At 34.0% G+C, this 26,308-nt stretch overlaps 1 protein-coding gene across 2 annotated transcripts in view; it reads left to right on the top strand.

Annotated features, from left to right (window-relative positions):
- CFAP69 (cilia and flagella associated protein 69) overlaps positions 1-26,308 on the top strand; it is a 67,621-nt gene that overhangs the window by 17,806 nt on the left and 23,507 nt on the right. Inside the window, exons 3-15 of one of the 2 annotated variants that reach the window (XM_060020575.1) lie at positions 1,102-1,167; positions 3,431-3,540; positions 6,087-6,163; positions 8,934-9,032; positions 12,419-12,568; positions 12,677-12,854; positions 14,548-14,671; positions 16,936-16,984; positions 17,081-17,202; positions 19,451-19,667; positions 22,244-22,408; positions 24,254-24,372; positions 26,160-26,278. In XM_060020575.1, coding sequence (XP_059876558.1) covers positions 1,102-1,167; positions 3,431-3,540; positions 6,087-6,163; positions 8,934-9,032; positions 12,419-12,568; positions 12,677-12,854; positions 14,548-14,671; positions 16,936-16,984; positions 17,081-17,202; positions 19,451-19,667; positions 22,244-22,408; positions 24,254-24,372; positions 26,160-26,278 — 1,595 coding nt within the window. The remainder of the gene's footprint in view (positions 1-1,101; positions 1,168-3,430; positions 3,541-6,086; positions 6,164-8,933; positions 9,033-12,418; positions 12,569-12,676; positions 12,855-14,547; positions 14,672-16,935; positions 16,985-17,080; positions 17,203-19,450; positions 19,668-22,243; positions 22,409-24,253; positions 24,373-26,159; positions 26,279-26,308) is intronic. The other variant, XM_060020576.1, reaches the window with a different exon arrangement.

Genomic DNA, 26,308 nt, shown 5'->3' with positions numbered 1-26,308 from the left:
AAACACATTAAGAATAATGACTTTATAAGAATAATTTATCTTTTGTTGGCTATGATTATTGTGAAAGTTATTTTTAATTGTGAATATATCTGCAGTTTTTAAAAAAGGAAACCCAACTATGTAGAGCTCCTACTAGCTGTTAAATAAGGGTAGACAAAATATGTATGTGTGTGTGTGTACGTATATGTTCATACATATGTCTACATACACAGATACACACACACACACACACACACACACACGCCACAGTTTCTCACAAACAAGAAGGTTAAAAGAACAGAAATGGGGGCTTCCCTGGTGGCACAGTGGTTGAGAGTCCGACTGCCGATGCAGGGGACGTGGGTTCGTGCCCTGGTCCGGGAAGATCCCACATGCCGTGGAGCGGCTGGGCCCGTGAGCCATGGCCGCTGAGCCTGTGCGTCTGGAGCCTGCGCTCTGCAACGGGAGAGGCCACAACAGTAAGAGTCGAGGCCCGCGTACCACACACACACAAAAAAGTGATTCAGTCATGAAAATGCATCAGTATACAGAGTTTTGCTTTGCTTTGTTTTGTTTTGTTTTAATTGGCTGAAGATGTTTAGTTTGAGCCATTACATTGGGTATATTTTAGAGGTTAAAAATACAATTTCTGGAGTCAGATTGTCAAATTTGACTTCTTACATCACCATTTATTAGCTGTGTGATTTGGGTAATTACGTAGTGTTTCAGCTTGAGTTTCATATTCCGAAAAAGAAGGATAATAAAAGTACCTCCTAATAGGGTTATTTTGAAGATTAATGAAATGATATGTATATACCTTGCCTAAATGGTACATGGCATAGAAAAATGCTCAACATACTTCAGTATTATTAATATTATTTCTGGAAACAATTAATGCTTTTATATTAACCTAGTTTTGATTCGCAATTTCTTATTCAAATATAAATGGTAGTTTATTTTTACCTTCACTGTTTTATGAAACATTTTTAATGCTTACATTATAATATAGTAATTTAAGAATTACTTGATAACATGTCTACTCTCTTTTTACACTAAGGAAAAATTTTAAAATCTCAACAGAATTAATAACACAAAAGAACTAAAATAGATAATTTGTTTTAGGATGATTTAGAAGAAAAACAACTTAAATCTGTCAAGAAAATGGTGCAGTGTTATCAGAATGGACTTGTATCCTTTACTTATATGTGTATGTTTTTTTGGTTATCCTGAAATGGGAGAATTTTTATTAGAAAACGCATTAGCTTCCTATTGTTGCTGTAACAAATTACCAAAAACTTAGTGCCTTAAAACCACATAAATTTTTTGTTTTATAGTTCTGGAGGTCTCACTTCTGGGCTAAAGGCAAGGTGTTGTTGGCAGGGCTGTTCTTTCTGAAGGCTCTAGGGGAGAATCCATTTCCTTGCCTTTGCCAGCTTCTAGAGGCAGCCTGCATTCCTAGGCTTCCTGGGCCCTTCCTTGAAGTAGCATCACTCTCACCTCTACTTCTGTCATCATATCTCCTTCTCTGACCCTCTCCTGCCTCTCCTTTCCTTATAAGGACTCTGTGATTACATTGGGCCTACTTGTATAACCTCGGATAACTTTCCTATGTCAACGCTTTTAACTTAATCACATCTGAAAAGTCCCTTTGCCATGTAAGGAAGGTAACAGTCACAAGTTCTAGGGATTAAGACAGGCCATTATTCTGTTTACCACAGAAAATATCTAACATTTTGTGCTTTTTACAAAATTATATTTTTATCAGAGAATATAAATTTGAAGAAACAGTATAATGCAATATTAACTGTGCAGATAGTGTCAGTTTCTATAGACTCAGAGAGACAGTTTATGTAGTTAGCAGGGCCAAGTCAAAGTCTTGTTTCTACCAATTTACCTGAGTATTTGCACTGTTGATAAGCTTCTTAACTTTTCCACCCTTATAAAATAGGGATAACAGCCCCTCATAAGGTTGCTAGGAAGACCAGATGAGATAATATATGAGCAACTTCTTGATAATCTGTAAAACATTCTATAAATATGTTATCCTCAATGAAGATACCACCCTGATCAGAATATGTAGAAACCAGTATGTCTCAAAACTATCTGTGATTATGAACCAGTTTGCTGTTGGGGGTTGTTTCTTTTTTTTTATCCTTTGCATATATATGCTATTGTAAAAATGCAATGAAATTGTCACAGGAAATTCACTTTCTGCAGTTATTTTTCCACAGACTGGTAACATACAATTCCAGAACTGGCATGGTCCACAGACCACACTTAACAGTAGTATTGATCTAACTAATCTCTAACAGTTGTCCAGTCTGGTCCCAAGAAGACAGCAATCTCTAATATTATCTTATTCCAAGATTTCAAAACATCTTAAGCCTCCGATTCAGGGAAGTGGTGCCTTATAATTTTATCTCTTTTCTCACCTTATTTTAGCCTTGTTTTATATGGATTTGTTCAGTCAGTTACCTGAGGGCTTGTCGATATCAAGCATTGTTTACTGGTAGCCAAGAAAGTCTACTAGCAAGTGATTTCTTATCTTAACCCAATAACTCAACACCTCCCTTTTTTTTCTTCTTCAGGCTAGAGAGTTGGTGGCAAATGACTGTTTCTGAATGCCTTTAGTAGGCTGGGTTTAGAGGTTATAATCACATAAAGCAAACATAAGTTAGAGAGGGATCATTTCTCTAGGAAGTTAACAGAGGTTTGTATTTCTAATACATCCAGCTCTCCTATCTTTTTCTAAGAAGCTCCTAGAGACTAGAAGTGATCAGATTCAATCAAGAAGTGCAAGTCACAGCTACCATGTCCCCTTAACTGTATTAAAAAACAAAACAAAACAAAAAATGTGAAATTTGTTTATGTACCAACTGGGTTTTTTAAATAGGTAAAATAAAAGGTGCTTTTACCTGAAGATCTAGAGAGGGTACATTTTGCTTTCATAAACTAGAGTCTTAAATAAAATTTTCAACCAATTTAAACCTTAAAAACAAGAGCACACACCTGAGTAATGTTAATAAAATAACACATAAAAGTAAGGTAGGTTTGGGTTGCTTATTCCCGAGCAATATATGTTTTGTATGTGGGTGGAGATTAAGGATATAATTGAGCCATTAAGTTAGTTTTGTTTTCAAAGTGTTATTACTCATTGCCAATAATAAGTTATTGTTCAACTGAATATGTGGTGTAGTAGTTGGTAGTCAAATTCTAAAGATGTGGTGAGAAGAGAAAAAAAATATTTTGAATAAGAGGTTACTGATACAAAAATTAAATAATATCCCTTAAAAAAACATGGTTCTGTTTTCCTCTTTAGATTTCAAAATTGGTATAATTAAACCACATTTAACAAAATAGATGGAATTCTATAGACTTTTCTTGACAGAAGTGCTGTAAAGGATATTTTAATAAAAATCTTAATTTTATTTCTTAACTAAAAATATTAAAGCCCCTAAGGGATTTAGCACAGATATTTAAAATTCTGAATCTGTGTGCAGGAAAAATTAAAAAACAGCCCCATTTTATAGAACCTGCATGTAATATCCTAAAATTATGTGGGTAAGTTTTTTTTTTAACTTTGTTTTATATTAGCATGCAGTATTTTCTGTTTTATTTTGTCTTACAAAAATATTATGCATTATGGTATAGCAAAGTGATACAGAACTCAGGACACTTCACTTGATCACTTGATTCCAGCAGCTGGTATCTCAAAGGTAGTACATTTTATTTTATTGTAGTCTGAGATTGCTGACCACAAGAGATTAAACTGTAAGTATATTCGAATGTTTTCTCATAATAAATTGCTCTCAAGTGAATGATAAATATGAGATAAAACAAAGAAATAATATTTTTAGAGAATCCTTGAGAAAATTTATGGACAATACTTAATAGTTTCTGCCTAGTTTTTTTCTATCTCTCTAAGAAATTTGACTCTCAAAGACATGAGAGTCAAAATGTTTTATTTGATCTTCCAAATTTGAATAAAGAATGATTTATCACCAAATTATTTTTGGCACATTTTTTTCAAAATGTAAATTAGAGATCAGAATTATAAAATTTATATATTCCATCCTCTGTACTATTTTTTCTTCAACCATTTTGGGGAACTAGCCACATAGTGGCTAATCAAGATGTATATTAAAATGTATGTTTTTGGTTTTCAATATAATATGGTAGAGGAAATTTCTTAAACAAGGAATAAACTTTTCTGACAATTTAACCTTCTAAACTTTTCTACCAATTTACTTTTTAAATAGTGAGTTTCTTTTAATATATAAATAATAGTATTAGTAGGACTATGTATATGTGGTAGGTTTATCTCTCACTTTTAGATTTAGTAGCAATAATATTTGCAATTTTGTAACTAATTACATTTAAGATTTTGTTATCTGAATAGATGTTCAAAAAAAAATTTATTGAATGCCCTTACCACACCTTACTTTTTAATAGAGACCATGAAAAATAAAGAAACAAATTATTGCTCTGATGCTCTCAAGGAACTGTAATGTACTAACTGGAAATTATTGTTATATTGATGTGAGATAATATTATGTAAAACACTTTCAGATTTTGAGGCTATGCAAGTCTTAGAACACCAGATTTGCAAGCATTACTTTCAACATCAGTACTAGTACAGAGCTCCACCAAGAATTGGTTCTCTATGAAAGCTGTGACTGAATGTTTCATTGCATAATATGAGAAATCGTTTGAAATGCACTCTTCACTTTCCTTCATATTTCATAATTACATCATTTTTTTTTTTTTTTTACTTTCCTAATTTCTACTTTCATCGTGCATTTTTCCACACCACACCCTCACTTGATTCTCTTTTCAGGACATTTTTGGGAGATAAAAACATAGAAAATTAAAAAATAAAATCAAACCCTTCTGTTTTGGCCTCTAAGTAGTATGTTTCTCTCAGTGCATCAGAAGTATAATGCTTATTTTTTTTCATAACCTTTTTGGTGGAAAACTATTCTGATGCTTTATCTTTTAGGTTGTTTCCTTTGGTAAAAAAGGAAAAAATTTGAGGACAAGAACAATTCGTTTTATAGTTCTTCACTTTAGAGATTCAACAATGAGCTGGATATCAAGTAATTAAGTTATTTATTTCAAATGAAAAATTCTAACAAACACCAGAAATGAACCTCTATGGTATTTATAAAATATTCCTTTTCATAACTTGCCGTTGAAATATCTTTTAATTCCAGTTGACCTATATACATCCACATGTGATAGTTCCAAGTGCTCTTTTTCAACTATTTGGTTAATTTTTCTTGAAAAACATGAATTTAAAGTCCTATATATAAGATATATTAAATATCTTTAAATAGGATACAAAGTTCAAATTTTGAACTCCTGAAATGCTGAAATAGTTTATATTTTTTGTTTAGGAAGTGACTTTTCTCTCTCCTCTGACACTTAGACTAATGACCTAGGTTTGAGTGCCCTATCTTTTATGATTTGTGAATAAATTATTTTCAGATAACTTTGGTTATATTAGCTGTGAAATGTAATTCTAATATAATTAATATTTGTTAAATTCTTTAGTGTCTCAAAAAGTATATTTGTTATTTCATGGATGGTAACTGATCCAATTAATAAGGAAAAAGTCACTGACTTTTAAGAACAAATAGACCATTGATCTATTAACTGGAGTTTCAAAAACTTCAGAAAAAGCCCTTGAACAGCCTTTAATTTATAGGTGAGACTAGATCTGTGATTTGTATCAGATTTTCCAATGTCTTCCTAATTTTAATAGTACAGGTATAATCTAGTATTATTTTGCCCTCAGAGAGAAAGAAGATTCTTAAGTTTTTTATTTATGTACTGTTGCAAGATGGCTTTCTTAACCCTTGCCTTGTATGTCCATGTCTCTTCATTTTTATAAACCTATTTTATTTTGTTTTATTTTATTTTATTTTGGTCAACTGGTTAGAAACACAGAAATATTTTTGGTAGTTGTTAATTCTCCAGGGCTAAAGAAACAGGATATTTATCCTCGTTTTAATCTTTAGAAAAGAAATTTTCTTCTACTTTGCAAATAATGCTTCAATTAAGGACTTCATTAAACATAACTCATATATTCTTCATTCTTATTGAAGCTTGCCATTTTTGAAAAAGAAAGTATCGGATGAAATAATATATGCTGAAGATACTGCTAATTCAATTGCACTTCTGGGTGAGTTGAGATGATAGGCCCTACTGACAAGAAGGAAATAGCTCTTGCACAAAGTTTCACTAAGGATACTTCTTCTCCAAATCTAGGCTCTTTTCTTGTTGGGAATTAATCACAGTGTGCTTGGTGACGTTGTTTGTATTATCTTCTACTCAGGTGTTTCATTATACCAACAGGATTTTTTGTTCCTTAATTTTAAGGACTGGCAGATACTTATTTGCACTTATTTGTCTTGATGTTATATATTTAGTTTGATGAAATGTTTGGTGACATTTTTTTTTGTAAATCAGAAGTATGTGTTCCTCTCTTTCAGTAATCACAAAAATATTTTCATCTTTGAACTCTAATCATTGCTTGAACCTAACTGATTGCTGGAATTGTTAGCAATTCTAACAATTTAGCAAGGGCCAAATTGTTCATTAAATAATTTAAAGTCTTAAATAAAATCATAAAATGGTGGGATATTGGGAGCTTTAGTATAATATACATAACGATGCCTGTGTTTTTGTATACAAAAATATGAAAAATATTGTAAGCAGGTTTCATATTTGGGTTATTGCTCAGTTTTCTAGAGAAAGAAAATAATAATTTTTTAGAAATGAGATCAAACACTATAGCTCCTTGAATCAGCCCCTGAGACATAACAGCATGTTCCCAAAACAAATCCCACATTAAATTTATGCTTATTAATTTAGGTCTTTGTACAGGAGAAATAAAAGATACACAAATGGCCTAACAAATTAAAAATAAATATTTACTGAATAGTTATGTTCCCAGCATTATACTCCATACTGAAAGATGATAGAAACTAATATAAGTAAAAGGCATTTAAAATTTTTAACATAGACACTAACACTTTTATGTCTAAATAAATTTCATAATCTTCAACTGTAGATACTTTGGGAGGAATTATTATGGCCTAAAGTGGGTGAAGGTATCAAGGAAATTAGAATAAACATGGGGAGTTCAGTAAGATGACCTTAAGGAGCAGGAAGACTAGAAACTAATGGGAAACTTTAATTCTGTGAATCTCTCATCAGTGGAAATTTACAGTGAGAAGCTAACCTAGAAGAGGATATGATAGTATTAACAGATAAAAAGTGTAGGTTTGGTTGATAACATTTAAAAAATCTCTGTTGCCCTTATTATTTGTAAACATGCATTTGTATAATAAATACATGGAGCTTTTTTACTGTGTCAGTCTACTCTTTGCTGAATGCCTGCCTGCAGAACATGTTACTGTCTCATTTGAGGGCAGTATGAACTCTTAGCTTAAAATGAACTCCTTTCACTGATTACTTACCGTAAGTACTGCTGCTCTGTCCCTCATTTTTTTAATTGCTGGAACCATGAGTTTAAACTAAAATAATTGTAGTACAAAGTTTTGAACAAAGGCTATTCATTTTTAGTAACTTCCAGTTTCTACTATGTACTAGTAAATTATATTACTTTTTCTTCTAAATGATAGATATTTCTGAATTAAGAACAGGATTCTGGAAACATATGAAGGAAAAAGTTGGTACTCTGCCCTGAGATTATAAACAGGAAACTATGAGAGATGATCTAAACCTACAGGAACTAAAAGGGTGGTGAAGCAGACGAGAAACCTTAGAATTTCCCATAAACTTGAACGTTTGGATAGTTTTATTAGAAAAGTTTTGTTGTTCCTGTTGCCTAATTTTTTTCAAAACATAGTGAGTTTTCAACTTCAAAGGATGGGTCCAAAAAAATTAAGAGAATAATCTTGAACCTATCTGTTTTTTTAAGTGCTAGCTTTTGCTGATAGATTCTTCTCAAGCTAGGGTGAGCCTTTCCTACGTGCTCCCTCCTTCTGTCTGCTTGTTTCCCCACCCACTGGCTACCCCCAGAGATAAACATTATGCAAAGCCTAATGCAAAACACAAGTCTTCAAGGCACACCTAATTATCTCTTTCCCTCAGAGAATCCAAGCAGATCTGCTTCAGTCCTGAAGCTGATATTCCTGACTCCAGTTGTCCTCAGGCTCCCAGAGGACATTCTGGATCATTTCCAGAATCCTACTGATCATTTTCAGATTCTCTTAGGGATCATACTTGTAGGACTTCACCAGAGCAGATACAATCCAGTTTGAAATATAGACTGAAGCCAATTCAGAAGTAGTTTAAATATGACTGAAAAGGAATATTCCCTATCCTCCATCCCCACCACAATAACCTGAACATAAAACCTGCAGGGCAAAGACTGCCTAGAAACTCACTGCCTTCCAGTCTGTCAATAAACTGAGGGAGCAAAGCTCACTTGGAACTTCTCTAAGCAAAGGATGCATTATTAGAGGCAACAGATTACTGACTCTCTAGTTAGGGAGGAAAAGTCTCAGCCCTTTTCTCATACTAACGCATTTAATTCTCACAGCAATCTTTAAAGTGGTAACTATTGTTATACCATTTTATAGATGAGAAAACTAAAAGACACAAGTTTATACAGGTAGTAAGTGGCAGAGCCAGGATTTAATCTTAGACAATCTAGTTCTAGCATTTATGCTGCTAATTACCATTCTTTTCTTCCTGGGAAGGAGAGAATGAGTTGATTGAGGGGCCAAGTGTTACAACGATAGATATTCAGGGTGTTTTGTGCATGCATGCGCACGCACATGTGTGTGTGTGTGTATAAAATTACATGATCCAGTTTGAATCTCTGATGATATTTTTAATCATGTTACTAACACTGTATGCTTAAAACTGCAAATAAACTTATGGCACTGTTATTGAATAGCATTTGTTTATCTTTCTGGCAGGTGACTTAATGATAATACCAAGTTCTGAATTGAGGATACAAATTTGTAAGTGTATTATTGACTTTTATCATGCAGAACCACCAAAGCAGCATATTACAGGTAAAGTTTTCAATAGTCTTTCAGTAATAACTTATGTCTTTATAAAATAGAACAGTCTTTCTCATTTCTCTTTGAACTTGGAAAGACAGAGTGGGATCATAAATGCAACACATCGGGCTTCCCTGGTGATGCAGTGGTTAAGAATCCACCTGCCAATACGGGGGATATGGGTTCGAGCCCTGATCTGGAAAGATCCCAGGTCTAGGCCACAACTACTGAGCCTGAGCTCTAGCGCTCATGCTCTGCAACAAGAGAAGCCAGGACAATGAGAAGCCCACGCACTGCAACGAAGAGTAGCCCCTGCTCACCACAAGTAGAGAAAGCCCACGTGCAGCAGTGAAGACCCAACGCAGCCAAAAATAAAAATTAATTAATTTTAAAAAAATAAATAAATGCAACACATCAAAACAGTTCTTTTGGTAGTCTCAAACTCTTCAGTCATTTTAAACAAAAAAATTTATGTATTTTTTTCAACTTTAGATTTTTCTGATGCTAAATATAACAGAATTTTTAAAGTCATACCCAAGTTAGTTTAATTATAATTATTACTATTAATGTTATTTAATACTGTTGATAATATTATTATTTTCTAATATTTATAATTATTCATAATCTCTGTCCCACCCACCTAGATGTTAAATTCCTAATGCTAATAACATTCTCTACCATGTTTGGAAAAAGAGTTCTGCATGTTACAGCTAAGGGATCATAATATTTAATGATAAAATGAGTCACACTGAAATGGGTGGTATCAAGATAGAGGGCACTTGCAATGTAGAGGATATAATGTTACTTAGGACATACTTCCTACCTTCATAGTTTCTGTAATTCATAATCAATCTAGGAAAGGAGAGAAGATATAAAATACATTTTTAAGTTATATGTTCCTTTAAATGGGTGGCAATAAGACTGGTAGAAAAGAAAGCTAACTTATGAATAGGGAAAAATGGGAGGACATATGAAGTAGAGAAGTGAGTAAAGAAATTATTAACTGTCAGATCTGAGCTATTGAGATAAACAGGAGAAAGTGTTTGGTAGATAGTAGACATTGGATACTAAAAGCAGAGACCAGAAATACAGGTTTGAAATTCACCCAAATAGAGGTGAAAATTGAAACCATCAGGGTGCTTGGGTTTTCCAGGAGATAAAGCATGTAAGCAGCAAGGGACCAAGAACAGCAACATGGAGAGTGCCCATATTGAGATCTGGGGAAAAACAAAACAAAACAAAAAGCAATCCAAAGAAACTGGCAATGAAGGAAGGTTCAGAGAGGAGGAGGAAAAGCTAAAGACTGCCATGTCTTGTGTGCCAGTGAATGAAATGTTTGATGAAGGAAGTAGTGGTCTCAGTGTCAAATACTGTAGAGGCTTCTGTAATTGAGGAATGAAAACGCCAACTGATGTGATATCTGAAAAGTTGTAGTTCATTTTTGGCAGATCTATTGCCATAAAGTGGTCAGGGCAGATACAGGACTAAAGAATGAGAGGATTGTGAGAACAGAGGCGGTGAATGCAGACTTATATATTAAAATCAGATGGAGAAGAAAAAGAAGGAAGATGGAGAACAATTCAACTGGTAGCAAAATCAAAGATATTTGGTTTTGTTATTATTTATAATTTTTAGGATAGGGAAAAATGAAGTTTTCCCCTATAGGCAGAGGAATAAGAAGCTAGTACGTGGAAAATTGGAGGGTGGAATTCCCAAAGAAGGCATGAGAGGATGGAATTAAGAGCACAAGTTTAGGGTTAACCTAGGCAATATATACACAGTCTTTTTAAAATAGAAAGAAAGGGAGACAAATGATATATAAGATATGACAGAGGAGTTAAGGTGCAGAGAAGTGAGGTTGATCTTAATTTGACCAGGCTCTGAAAATTGGGAATCTTAGGCAATGCTCTCACTAGCTGTCACACAGTTGGTTTCAGGTGATGGGCATGGCAGGATAGCTGGGACTACAGCTGAAAAGTCCTCAGTAGAGCAATAGTAAGAGACGTAGCCCTGGAGACAGGAATCAGGTCCATGAGCCTTAATATTACTATATCCTTCTGTAGAAATGTAAACTCAATATATAAAGATACAGTAAGTATAAAGTACATTTTGGTTGGTCCATGCATATGACAGGCTATTATGCAAATAAAATTATGATTTGGGAAAATATAGAATGAGAAAAGGCTTACAATAAAATCTTTAGTGGCTGCAGTTGAAAGTAAAATTCTGCAAATAGTATATTGTTAAAGTTATATGCATACATTAAAAATATCAGTAAGAAATATACCAGATTTACAATAATCTGTAACATAGTAGCTGCTTAATAGATCAAAAAAAACAAAAGAAATATACCAGAATGTTAAGGTTGTTCTCTCTGGATGGTGAAATTCTGCAACTTGTGGTTTTCTCTTTATATTTTTTAAATGCCTAAAGTGAGTAGCTAGGGCCTTACCATAGAGAACCCATCACAGGAGTGGACAGGGCCTTGTCCAGGGCTAAAGATCAAATTCAGAAAGACAAGACAAACTGACAGACATCTCAGAACTATGGCAAAGTTAAAGAATCTAGTTGGTCTCAAAAGTCAAGAAGTCAGGGAGGTAGATAAGTATATCACTAAGAGAGAAAATAGCTGCGTCTCACGTGAGCAGGTACCCTCTGCTGTGTATTTAATCTCTCTAGTTGAGTGTAGTTGGTCAGGTACCTGTGCAGCTGTATCAAAGGAGAGGTGGTGTTTCTCACAGGCGCTACAGCAGAAGGAAATTATTATAAGACATGTCGCCAAGAATCAAACTTCCCTAAGATACCATTTTCACTAGCATTTATCAGAACAGCATTATATTTTCACCTCTTATTTCATCACCAAATTACGTAATTATGGTCCCTTGAAAGCACTAAAGTAATGTATTGACTTGAATAGTGAAAACATTTAGTATTTGTAATCATGCCACTTTCCTTCATGGAAAGGTATATCTAGAGAAAAGAAATATTGTTCTTTTTTAGAATTTAAGATACGCCTCCAACTCTGCAGTCCTATTTCAAATGCTACACCAGGGATCAGCAAACTATGGACCCCAGGCCAAAATTGGCCCTCTGTAAATAAACTTTTATTGGAACACGGCCATGCCCACTTATTTTTGTATGGTTTATGCCTGCTTTCATGCTATGGTAGCAGAGTTGAGTATTTGAGAGAGAAATCTTATAACCTGCAAAGACTAAAATACTGATACCTGGCCTTTTATAGAAGTTTGCCAATCCCTGTGCTATACCATTTTAACATGCCATAAACTTTTTTAAAGTTTCTGTTATTGCTGTTGTTTAATGTTTACTCATTCTTTTGTTTAATGTAGATGATTACTATGTGAAATAACTGTACATATTTCTTCACTAATTGTTGTTAGGTTACCAGCAGGCTAGTTCATCATATAAGATTAAAATGGCTGAAGTTGGAGGATTGGCAAAAACAATGGTCCAGTCATTGGTGTTGTTTGAAAATCAACTTGTTGAGAAACTTTGGGTACTTAAAACTCTACAACATCTCTCAGCTTCTGGTTTGTATATTATTGTACATATTTGAACACTTCATTCTCAGCTATTTTTGTTTTTATCTAGTAATGTCAAGGCTGTACAGCATAAATAATTTTAAAATTTATTTTCAGAAGTTAATTGTACTTTAATGGTGAAAGCACAAGCAGCCAGTGGAATCTGTGCTCACCTCAATGACCCAGATCCCTCTGGACAGCTTCTATTTCGTTCATCCGAAATACTTTGGAACTTATTGGAAAAATCTTCAAAAGAAGAAATCATACAACAGCTTAGTAACTTGGAATGTTTGCTGTAAGTATATGTGGTTAGATAGGAATTTTTAACCTTAAACGATAGCCAGTGACATAACTAAATTTTTTTTTAAATTTATGTTCAATTAGGCTTTTGATTCATGTAATGGCTATGTTTCAGGACATTTTTTTTGTACCATGGTATAAATGCATCTGCACAATAACAAGTCTTTTTTTTTTCTATGTGGAAGGCTTTTAAAGTAGCTTGTTAACAAAACTAAATTATGTCCTTGAGTATGTATAAAGTAAAATTAGATATTTAAAATAACTATTTCATTTGTTCATTTAGTAAACCTATTTTTGAGTACTTACTGTCTTCCAGATACTACAGTAAGCATTAAAATATGAGTGAGCCTTTGAGTTACTTATTCATGTATTCATCAAATAATTATTGTCTGCTCTGTGCCAAGTTCAGTACTAGGCTGTGGAAATACAACTGAAAACAATACAGAAATGGTCTCTGCTTTCACAGCACTTGCATTATGTTAAGAGAGAGAGACAAGTAAATAGGCAACTAAAAGAGAGCATACTAAATGTTATGAAAAAGATTACTGCAAGGTCCTTCATGTTCTCCTGAAGATGGTGGATCAGCACAGTTTTGTTTGCAAGCAACTGAACCCCCAACCCAACTGATATAAACCGAATAGGAAATTTTATGGGCTCATGTAACTACAAAGTCAAGGATAAAACTGGTTTCATGTGCAGCTGTATTCAAGGCTCAGCAAATATCAGGACTTGGGCCCTCTTCATCCCTCTGCACTATTTTCCACTGTGTTGGCTTTAGTCTCAAGATCCATATGGTAAGACCTACGAGGTCTAGCTTCACATAATCACAACCCCAAACCAAGCAGAAGATAAGACTTGCTATTCCAAAAGCTCAAATAAAATCCTTATAATTGAGTCCCTGTTGACCCTTAGTGGTCTGGTGTTGGCCATATGCCCATTTCAGAGTGAGTTACAGTGACAGAAAGAAGGAATGCTCTAACTCGCTTCCTTTTAGTTGAAGGCAGCTTTACAAGACCAAAAGTGGGTAAAGAGTGAATGCCTAAATAAACATAAGGGTACTATTATCACAAGAAGGGCAAGTGGCTCCTAGAAGATAAAGCAACAAATGTCCATTGTACAGGGAACCTGACCCAGACTTGGAGAGTTAATCAGCACTTCCTAATAAACCCTAATCTGGTATCTGAATGATAAATGTGATTTAGCAACACAAGAGTTCTGCATGCAGAGAGCATCCTAGACAGGGGAACAGAAGTGAAAGAAGAATTTAGCAAAATCAAAAAAATTGAAAGAAATTCAATATAGTGAGAGCAAAAAGTACAGGGTAGAATAGTGAGAGATGAAGCTAACAATGTTAGCAGGGACTGTAACATGAAAGGCCTGATAAGCCTTGGTAGGGAGGTAGGACTTTATCCTAAGAACAAAGAAAAGCCTTTAAGTATCAGTAATTTTCAAAAGGAAAATGACGTGATTGAATCTTTATTTTAGAGCAGTCACTTTGACCACCAGGTATATATTGGACTGAGGGATTCTTATCTAGTCCCTTAGAGAACTAGAGGCAGATTTGTATAGAAAAGATTAGAAATATTTTGAAATGAGTAGTAAAATGTAAAAAGGGAGATTTTGTTGGTAGACACTTAGGTGGTATTTCCATAGAAATATGGCTTTAAAGATATGACTTCACTTTTTAGGGCTTTGAAGAAAGTATTTAAAAATCTGTTTACAAGAGGTCTTAGTCATTATGATCGTCAGCTTAGAAATGACATATTAGTGATCACAACAATTATATCTCAAAATCCTGGAGCACCAATGATTGTAAGTATGAATCAAATTGCATATTAATTCTAATTGTGGAAGTGGTGGATGTGGGGGGAGGAGGGAGTCCTGAACTATGTTGTAACATTTATGTACTTTGTTGTAATGCCAAGTTATATTGTAATGTCATTATGGTCACCAGTATACTTGCACTCTGCCAGTTATTCTTTGCATCCCTTTGGAAGGTTGATATCCTCCTCATGTATTATAATTTGCTCACAAATATAATTTACTCAGCTGGGCATAAGACCTAAATAGACATTTCTCCAAAGAAGACAAACAAACGGCCAACAGGCACATGAAAACATCCTCCTCATTGCTAATTATTAGAGAAATGCAAATCAAAACTACAGTGAGGTACCACCTCACACTGGTCAGAATGGCCATCATTAAAAAGTCTACAGAAAAACAGGGACTTCCCTGGTGGTCCAGTGGGTAAGGCTCTGTGCTTCCAATACAGGGGGCCCAGGTTCAATTCCTGGTCGGGGGTAGAGGAACTAGATCCTGCATGCATGCCATGATGAAGAGTTCGCATGCCACAACTAAGAGGTCTGCATGTCACAACTAAAAAGATCCCACATGCCGCAACTGAAGATCCAGCATGCCCCGGTGAAGATCCCACGTGCTGCAATTAAGACCCGGAGCAGCCAAAATAAATAAATATTAAAAAAAAAAAGTCTACAAAAAACAAATGCTGGAGGGGGTGTGGAGAAAAGGGAACCCTCCTACACTGTTGGTGGGAATGTAAATTGGTGCAGCCACTATGGAAAACAGTATGGAGGTTCCTCAAAAAACTAAAAATAGAGTTGCCATATGCTCCAGCAATCCCACTTCTGGGCACATATCAGACGAAGCTATAATTTGAAAAGATACATGCACCCCTGTGTTCATAGCAGCACTATTTACAATAGCCAAGACATCAACAGATGAATGGATAAAGAAGATGTGGTATATATATACAATGGAATACTACTCAGCCATAAAAAGAATGAAATAATGCCATTTGCAGCAACATGGATGGACCTAGAGATTATCATACTAAGTCACACAGAGAAAGACAAATACCATATGATATCACTTATATGTGGAATCTAAAAACAACACAAATGAACATATCTATGAAACAGAAACAGACTCACAGATATAGAGAACAGACTTGTGGTTGCCAAGGGGGAGGGGGTGGGGGAGGGAAGGATTGGGAGTTTGGGATGAGCAGATGCAAACTATTATATCTAGGATGGATAAACAGCAAGGTCCTACTGTATAGCACAGGGAACTATATTCAGTATCTTATGATAAACCATAATGGAAAAGAATATGAAAAAGAATATATGTGTAACTGAATCACTTTGCTGTACATCAGAAATTAACACAACATTGTAAATCAACTAGACTTCAATAAAATTTTTTAAAACACCAAACAGTCAAGGAATTTATACTGTGCAAATGGGGAAAACGTCCTACATAGCTTCCTAGTCAAGGTTGTAATGTGTAGATGGGCCTATGTTTCTGTGGAAGCCCCTGGTCAGTCAATAAATTCTCATTAGCATCCTTGCAAACATTCAGGTGAATTCCATGAATGTGAGTCAATAGGAATAACATCTTCTCATTTTAAAGAAACCATATGGATCTTCAGGTAGTAGGAATATATAGTTGCCAACTCAAAAGCCCAAGGTTTGTCCCTATAAATTCTCCCTTATGTCCGAAGTCCAACTAGGATATCTCTGTCAGGAATGAGTTCCCTCACGATGAAATGTTTTCTGGTCATTCTTCAGGGCTTTTCATGTTAAGTAGGAATTGTTTGTTGTCTCTTGACCAAACCTTTGACATATTTGAGAGTGGTTGGGGTCAGGGTGGGGAACCAGGGGGTGTTTAAGAAGAAAAGCTGTTGAAAATAACTGTTTTCTTCCCTTCTTTCGTCCCTTGAAGGTATAGATAATGAATTACATAAGTTACTTCTAGCAGTACGTTTTGGGTTCTTACCAAATTTTAAACAGTATCTTGTAAAATATTCATAGAATAATGTAATATATTTTTTAGAACCTACAGAAGTAAATTTAATATTAAATAAATTACAAGTTTATCTGGCTATATGCTTTTATTTTCTTTCTTTCATCCCTTATTATTAGTGCTTTATGAACTCAGATGAATGACAAGGAGAGTCTGATAAAAAAATACCTATATATTAAGTAAATATGGGCATCTGTAACTTAATTTCCATATAATTAATTCATCCTTCTGTTTATTTTGTGTATTTATATTAGGAGTGTGGCTTTACCAGGGATTTGATATTATTTGCAACATTTAATGAAGGTAAAAACCATAAAACTTTCAACTTATAATCATCTTAATGAGTCATACATCATTTCAGCTTTTATTTTACTCTGCCTTTTTTTTCCCCTCTCACAGTTAAAAGCCAAAATCCTTTGGTGAAAGATCTTAAGTTTTCTAATTCCTATGAAGATTTTGAGTTGAAGAAATTGCTATTCAATATAATTGTGACCTTTTGTAAAGATTTATCTACTATACAGGTAAAAAGTAATCAAAATAAAAATTAAAATTATCTCACTTTGTAGTATAACTTTTTAAAAGCCACGGCTGCAAATCTTTCATCAGCCCATATATTTACCATAGAAGGTAACAAACTCGTATTCACTGGAATTTCACTTTTTCAAAATTCTTATCTATTAATGAACAGTGAATTTACCTAAATTTAAACCACATAAACCAAGGAAAAGCAGGAAAACCGTGGAGATTTATTTATATATTTAGAGCTCCTGAATAAGAGAACATAAACTGAAAGAAAATCCATATAGGCCCACCCAGCCTAATAGTCTATCTTTGACCATAGTAATGAGGGATGATTTTAATGCTGGAGGAAATTGCTCATCTCTATGCTGCCCATCTCAAACTGTATGAACCTGCTTTTTCTCCACACAAATCTAACCTCCTTATGTACATATTTTTATTACCCATGAATTATCTTAATACTTTATATCCTACATAAAGCATGGTGTAATTTGAAGAGCACTGGAAATGAATTTCACTTCTGTCTTATCGCCTACTAGCTGTATGGCCTTGGCAAAGTCACCTAAACTTTCTGAGGCTCAGTTCCTCCTTCTGTTGTGAGACTGAGATAAAGGCTTTGTAAACTATAAAGCAACAGAAACAAATATACTACTTACTAACAATTCCATTAGTTTAGTTATTACTGCATTAATTGAAATTTCATTTTAGTCTTAAAACTCTTTCAAGTTCCAAGGGAGGATTCATTCTATCAATTTCATTAGTGATAATATAAATGTGGTATAATATGGTGGTTAAGGCTTTAGTCAGGTGGAATCCAGTGCTGTCGCTTTCTAGCAATGTGATCTTAAATACATAGTTTAGAGTCTCTAAATTCCAGTTATCTCAACTTCAAAGTGGGGAAAACACCTATCTCATGGAATTATTATGAGGATTAAAAGAGCTAAAAACAATTTTTTTTGGTAATGCCACTTTGAAGCATACACTAAAAAATGCTCAGAAAAAAACTGTCTTTACAGTTATAACTTTATTATTCATATCAAAAATGTACACTCCATAGAAGCTAAATGTATTTTCTGAAATGCAATATAGAAAATCATTCAATAGAATATGGTTTATTATTATAGTGGCGTACTATATAACTATTAAAATGACAGATACAAAGATAAGAAAATTTACACTATAGTTTATAAACCAATTTTATTTGACAACAAAGTCAAATGGCACAAAGACTGATAAGCTTCTTAAAGCACTATGTGAGCAATGGAATCAACTAATTTTTTTTCTGTCATATGTTTGTGTTTGTGGCTCAGTAATGGTAGTGATAATGAATACGTGTACTGTTATATGCAGTTCACAGAGTATTTCAAAAAAATTATCCACTTACTACTTACAGCAGTGCTAGAACTAATTGTTATTCTTGTTTTCTCAGTTCTAAATCTTGTGCTCTTTCCATGTGGAATAGTAGAAAATTTAGAAAAATTCATAGATTTATTGTGAAAAAATCTTTGTAGAATAATGCCAGATAAAAAGAAAATTGAATAGAATATAGCACATGGTGTGTTACTATCTTGTGAACCATAAATATATATCAATCAGAATCAGCTATAATATTAACTTGATTGTCATATTATAATAGCTTTGCATTTTTGTTTTATTTTTATTGACATCATGGATTCAGTACAGTTTTAAAATTCTTGGCGTGTAATTAACTATGGCTTGTGACCTGACTGGTATTCACTGGATAGAGTATTTGTATAAGTTCTGTTGCCTATGCTTAAAAATAGCCATAGTCTATTATCATAACTTCAGACAAAATTGACTTCTTAAAGTATATATACAATTGAGTCTCTGAAATGTTTCCTTTAAGAAACAAAAGTAAGGAAGACAGAAATAACCACCAGTTTATTTGCTCTAAATTTTCGACTCCTGTGGTTTTATCGTAAGCGGGAGGTAAACTGCATATATAAGCAGCATAGATTAAAAAAACTAATACTTATTTTATATTATTGTCAGCCATAGAGTGTATATCCCAGAAAGGGGGATCATAGTGAACTGTTGTTATTAGTGAGTTTGGTTTTGGGTTTTTTTAATTTCTGGTACTTAACATAGCTTGGAATCTTTAGGAAGAAAGTATTTTGAAATGATCATCAATAACACATCAAACTGGAAATCTTTTATTAAATTTTCTTATATTAAATAAAATTGTTTTAATTATGTTTCTAACATAGTACTTTTTGCCCTTTCTCATAGCTATTAATTGATGGCAAAGTTATTTTGGCTTTGTTTACCTATGTTAAAAAGCCTGAGAAACATAAAATAGTTGAATGGTCTGCAGCACAGTATGAAGAATTACAACTGCACGCAATTGCCACTTTGTCATCAGTGGCTCCTTTTTTAATAGACGAGTACATGTTGTATCAGGGAAATGCTCACGTCCTTGCATTTTTAGAATGGTGTGACAGTGAAGGTAAGTGGCCTTTCAGATTCCTGTCAAAATTCTAATCTACATATTTCAACTCAATGGTGGTGTAGAAAAAGAAATACAATTAAAAGGAGAACCAGTAGATCTGGCCTTCTGTGATCTTAATGTATTTAAATGGTGTTTTAAGGAAAAAAGCCTGAGATTTCATTTATAATCAGACATTAGTAAATGTTAGCATAGTTGATGCATACCTTTCAGTAAAATTAATCATTCATATAAACTGATTTAAATTTTTATATTATTAGGCCCATCCAATAATTATACTGTCCTGTAATATTTTAATTAATCATTCAACAAATATTTATTGAATGCCTACTAGTAACCATATATTGTTTTAGCTACTAACGAAACATTTATGTTCAAAATAAATGAAGTCCATACCTTCATGGAGCTTCAGATTTAGATCTCTAACCACATGTAGTCTGCCAAGTTAGCAGAGCCCCAATTTGTATGAATATTTCATTTCAATTCTCATAATTCTTAGAAGGGAAATAAGAAATACATTCTTTTTTAAAAAAAAATTATAAGTAAGATACTGTATTCTTCTCTGGTAGTAACTTTGCTCTGGAAATAATTTTGTATGGTACATTTTCATTAGATCAAGAATAGCACTCATCCATGAGGAAGAAAAAATTATAGCTTATTTTTATTCTCTAGTTTTTAATATGCTGAATTACTAAATTTAGTCATGTTAAATTACTGTGCATTAAATAAAACAATTTTCCTGTCTCTCCTTTATATTATTTATGTTTACAGAAGTCTATAAGGCAAAAAAAAGGAAATGCTGCCTAACAAGAAGTCTGATAGCTAACAGTTATTGAGTACCTACTATGTGATAGGCCTTAACCCCCTCAGCAGTATTAAACCATTTAGGCCTCACAACAAATCTAGGAGTTATAGGTTCTATTATTAGCCCTGTTGGTCAGTGGGTAGAACTCAGAGAAGTTAAATAACTTGTTCCTTGCCACATAGTAAGTGATTTAATGCAGGCAGTCTAGCTCCAGAATCCACATTTCTAAACCTATACATACTACTGAGAACAGTATTTTGAACTTTTTTTTTTTAGCATTAAACAAAAAGCTACTTCTAAAAGAACCTTTCAAAGAAAGCATATTATAACGAAGAAAGAGAACTTGCCTTGTTATTTATCAAGACTGACCATAAAGCTATAGTAATTAAAATTGTATGGTACTTGACCAGGCATAGACCAGTGGAATGGAATATATGGGAGGTTGGCATCATCAGAGATGATATTGCCAATCAATGAGAGAAGGTTGGTTCTCGGGCAGTTGGCCCTCCGTGTGAAAAAATAAAAATTAGATCCTTTCAACTTGTTTAAAAAAGTCAATTGCAAAATGAATTAAAGCCCTAAATGCAAAAAGTTAAACTGTAAAAATCTTAGAAGAAAACATGGGAAATTATCTTTATGATAACAGGGTAGAAACAGACTTTTTAAATACAGAAGAGCTTAACTATAAAAAAGATTATTAAAGATTATTAAATGTATTAAGTACTGTAAAACAGAAATATCTGTATTACAAAATCTGAATAAGATAATCTATAAATTGAGGGAAGACATTTACTCACCACTCTGACTGATAAACGATTAGAATTCAGGTTCATAAAGAACTCCTACATATCAAAAAGAAAATAACTCAGTAGAGAAGTAGGCAAACAATAGAGATTGCCAAGAAAATTCTTCAAAATTTTTGGAGAAAATTTCAAATTTTCAAAAAAAATTAAAAGACACTCAACCCCACTGGTAATCAGAGAAATGTAATCACTCTGCAAATTAAGATAACAATGAACTACCATTTCACATTTACTAGATTGGGAAAAAATCTATTTCTTATACATTGTATCCATATAACCACTTTGGGGAACAATTTGGCAACTTTAATAAAATTCCATGTGGGTATATGATTCTGGTGTCACAGGTGAAACACTTCTCAGTGGGAACAAGAGGACATGAACTAGAATGTTCATTGTAGCAATTTGTACTAGTGAATGGATAAACTTATTTATAAACTGGATGTAGAAAGCAGTTAAAACTGAGTGACCTAGATCTACTTGTAACAATGTGAATAATTTCAAAAATACAACGTTGAGGGCTTCCCTGGTGGCGCAGTGGTTGAGAGTCCGCCTGCCGATACAGGAGACACGGGTTCGTGCCCTGGTCCAGGAAGATCCCACATGCCGCAGAGCGGCTAGGCCCGTGAGCCATGGCCGCTGAGCCTGCGCGTCCGGAGCCTGTGCTCCGTAGCGGGAGAGGCCGCAACAGTGAGAGGCCCGCGTACAGCAAAAAAAAAAAAAAACAACGTTGAGTAACAGAAACAACTTACAGAAGATACATACAATAATGATACATTTGAGTAAAATTTAAAAACATATTTCTGTACTGGAAATAGAAAGAGGAGGGGGATGGAATCATATTTACTTCTCTAAAAAAAAAAAACCCTAAAGTATGACAAAATTTTAACATCTCTTTAAACTTATATAGATATAAAAGATGTCTAATCTAAATTTCTTGATGTAAAGTAACTATTAATATTTCTCTACAGATTCCTTCTTTAGTCATGGGAACAGTTTTCATGGTACAGGTGGCCGTGGAAACAAGTTTGCCCAGATGCGTTACAGTTTAAGACTCTTGAGAGCCATGGTCTACCTTGAGCATGAGACCATACACAAGGATCTTTGTGAAAAGAGAGCAATTCAGCAACTGATAGGTAAAAACATAACATGTTTGTGTCCTGATGAAAGTAGAATGTTTATAAATTAGAACTTTTGTTTGAAATGTTTTTCTACACATTTATTTTGTCCTATATCTGACAAACTCCTGAATATTTTCTTGATTTTTGTTTCATACTGTTGCTATAAATTAGTTTGTCTTTACTGAAACATCATGATCACTTATCCTTTAAACATTTGTTTACTTAATTCAGATACCATTTCATTTAGGATTATCTTTATCTTTTTTTTTATCTTTATCTATGTCATAGAAAGATAGCATGCATTACCCTGCACTGTTAGTAAGGCACCTAGTGAGTAATACAGAGAGTAAATGCCACAGGGTAGTTTTCAATGCTGGGCAATCTTAACAAGAATCTTTATGAGTTAGGGTGTGAGGGTAAGGCTGGTTTCAAGAGGAAAAAAAAAAGAGAGAGAGAGAGAGATGGTCTTTCAAGCAAGGGGACAGCATAAACAGAGACATGAAGCCAAAATATACATGATGATGTGTTCAGAGCTAGCTTAAGTGGAGTCAAAGTTTTATGAAGACAAATAATATGAGATAAAGTTAATTGTCTAGTCAGAGGCCAAGCTAGAAAGAGTTTTGAATGGCATACCATAATAGAGTTTGAACTTCATTCGCTTTAAGCATGGGGAGCTATTAGTGGTTTGGATTAGGAAAGTTATATGTGCAATGCTATTTTAGAAAGAGGAAATCTGAAAAATATATCCAATGGTTAGAATAGAGCAAGGAGAAGGTAAATGTAGGGAGTTAAAGGATACCGAAATATTAAGAAAATAATTCAGTATTAACATAACATTTATTACAGACAACAGGGAAAGTGACATCCCTGTACACAGGTAGGAAGAAGAGGAGATAATCTAGAAAGGAGAAGCAGATGCAAGGCCAGCCAGGTTGGATTCCTAGAAGGTGTCCTAATAAGGGAGCATATGCCCTCTGTCCATGGCATGCCTCTGCCCTGGTCTCCAGCATGCTCACCTAGCCTTCCTAGCCTCTGATCCTTCACCTGCTGTAATTCATCCTAACAGGACCAAGAATTGTCCCTTCAGAGCCAACAGTGGAAATAGGCTGTGATTTCCATGGCCCTTTTACTTTGAAACATAGCTCCACACCTTCCTGCTAATGCCAGTGATCCCTTAGTAACTGAGGAAAAATGACTTTTGTTCCTTATACAAAGCTTAAAGGAAAAGTCCTTTTTTGAGGCAAAATTTTATTGTGAATGACATTCCATCAGTGTAAATGGCTATTTTCAAGTCTTTTAAAATTTTGATTGGAAGGAGAGCTTTTAAAGAACATGGGAATATTGCTACCTAAGTTGTTGAAGATGCCTTCGAGTGGACATAAGGAGACGATGCAGAAAGAAGTAACAGGAATAGAAAACGTACTTAGGGATGTCTTCCACCTTTGCCTAAGATTGACCCTGTTAACCACAAGGGCAAGAAGAGATGAGGCAAGCTATGATCGGGCATTTTGGTCATATATTTGCAAAGGCACACATCTTTGCCTCATGAAACTGCATATTTTCAAACAGTTTTGTTTGCTTGGTGAAGTATCAGGTTGTTAAGGGCTTCTTTTAATGACATGCCATTAATTATGTACTAGAAATTCTATATATATGGGGCTACTGATTGTACTGAGACCCCAACGAATCCATTTATCATCTTCTGTCTACAGCTTCTAGGAAACCATACAATGAAAATAGCCCTTTTAAAAGTAGTTTTTCTAGTTGAAATTTTATAAGAAAGAATTTCAGAACAGTAATTGATCAAAATAAAAATACAATGTTCAATAACTTTACATTCTTTAACATTTTTCAAATCAGGAATCTTTAAAAATATAATAAGCAAGTATAATGATAAGGAAGAGGCCATTCTTTTGGAAATTCAATCTGATATTTTACTTATTTTATCTGGTCTTTGTGAACATCATATTCCTAGGAAGGTATGTATGCCTGTGAATCAAAGTTTTGTTTAGATCTCTCAATCACATAACACTATGAACTTTTCCTTAGTAAATGTCCATAAATATTGGTGTTTTTTTAATCTTACGAAGATTTAATATTCTTTTTTAAGAGTATAATTACATACAGTAAAGTATATAGATCTTAAGTATATAGTTTGATAGGTTTTGACAAATATATACATCCATTTAACCAATATCACAATTAAAATATAGAATTTTTTTTTTTTTTTTTCGGTACGCGGGCCTCTCACTGTTGTGGCCTCTCCCGTTGTGGAGCACAGGCTCCAGACGCACAGGCTCAGGGGCCATGGCCCATGGGCCTAGCCACTCTGCGGCATGTGGGATCTTCCTGGACCGGGGCACGAACCTGTGTCCCCTGCATCGGCAGGCGGACTCTCAACCACTGCGCCACCAGGGAAGCCCTAAATATAGAATATTTTTATCTCCCTGTAAAATTCTTTCATGCCGCTTAGCAGCCATGCCCCCACTTGCCTACAGGCAACCACTTTTCTGATTTCTATTCCCATAAATTAGTTTTGCCTATTTTTTTAACTTTATATGAATGGAATCACATAATTATTTACTCTATTAGTTCTGGTTTCTATCAGCCAGCACCATATTTCTGAAATATATCCATGTTGTTGCATGTATCAATAATTCATTCCTTTTTATTGCTGAATAGTATTGTATGAATACAACAAAATTTGTTTCTCTATTCCCTTATTGATAAACACTTAGGTTGATTCCATTTGGGACTACTATGTTTAAAACTTTAATTAACATTCTTGTACTAGTCTTTTTGTGGACATAATGCTTTCATTTCTCTTGGATAAATACCTAGGAGTGCAACTAATGGATCATAAGGTAGGTGTATGTTTTGAAGAAACTGGCAAATAGTTTTCCAGAGAGGCTGTACCATTATAAATGATGTTTTGGGTTTGAATTCGGTTCATACCTAAAATTAAAAGTTAGAAAAAGAGCTTAATTCCCTTTGATCTTTTTAATGCCATAGCAAACTCTAAGTCTCAGAGATTAATAACTTAAATAGCAAGACATAGATTTGGAAAGATAAAAATTAAAAATTATGAAGGTTTCAATAGAGCAATTTGAGGGAGAGGCAAAAAGAACAGTAAACACATACTTAGCTCCAAGCTTTCGTAGAACTTCTTATATTCTGTCACCCTGCGCCTGTGTTCTTCTGGAAAATACTCATAGTCTTGCTTACTGGGAACCAGAACTGAACGACAAGACAATAGGAAAGGTACTTGGTAACAGACAAATATTAGGGTGAAAGCATCACATAAATTATTAAAGGTTTTAACTGCTATTTATAAATTTATTTCTCTCTTGGGAACATTGGAAAATCTTCCATGATAGAATTTTAACCCCTTAAATTAGTTGTTGCTATCTAGTACTCATCTGACATGATGTTAGATTACATTCATTACAATGTGGAAGAAAACCATGGGATAAGTCTTATGGTTTACTTTTTTTTAAAGAAAGAGAAAGGGAAAAAAATATAAAGGGGCATTAAGCTGCATGTTGACTGATATCCTCTCTAAAATGACTAGCTTTACAGTAATTTGTCTTAAATTCCTGAGAACAAGTGAGTACAAATTTAAAAAAGAAAAATTGTATTACAGTACTACTTTCCTAAAAATGTTGTTGTATTTTTCTGGTAGAAAAACTTTTAGGGGACAGGATGCAATGGGAAAGGAAAGGATTATTTATTTATTTCAAGAAATACTTTTAAATAAATCTCTTAGGAAATTTTTGGAACTGAAGGAGTGGATATAATTCTTCATGTAATGAAAACAGACCCCAAGAAGTTACAGAGTGGATTAGGCTATAATGTACTTCTTTTTAGTACATTGGACAGCATTTGGTGAGTATTACTGTACCCATGTTAGATAGA

This window comes from Delphinus delphis, chromosome 9, assembly GCF_949987515.2.
Source record: "Delphinus delphis chromosome 9, mDelDel1.2, whole genome shotgun sequence".
NCBI lineage: Eukaryota > Metazoa > Chordata > Mammalia > Artiodactyla > Delphinidae > Delphinus > Delphinus delphis.
Note: the sequence above shows the minus strand (reverse complement) of the source record. Positions and strands in the feature narration are given on the sequence as shown.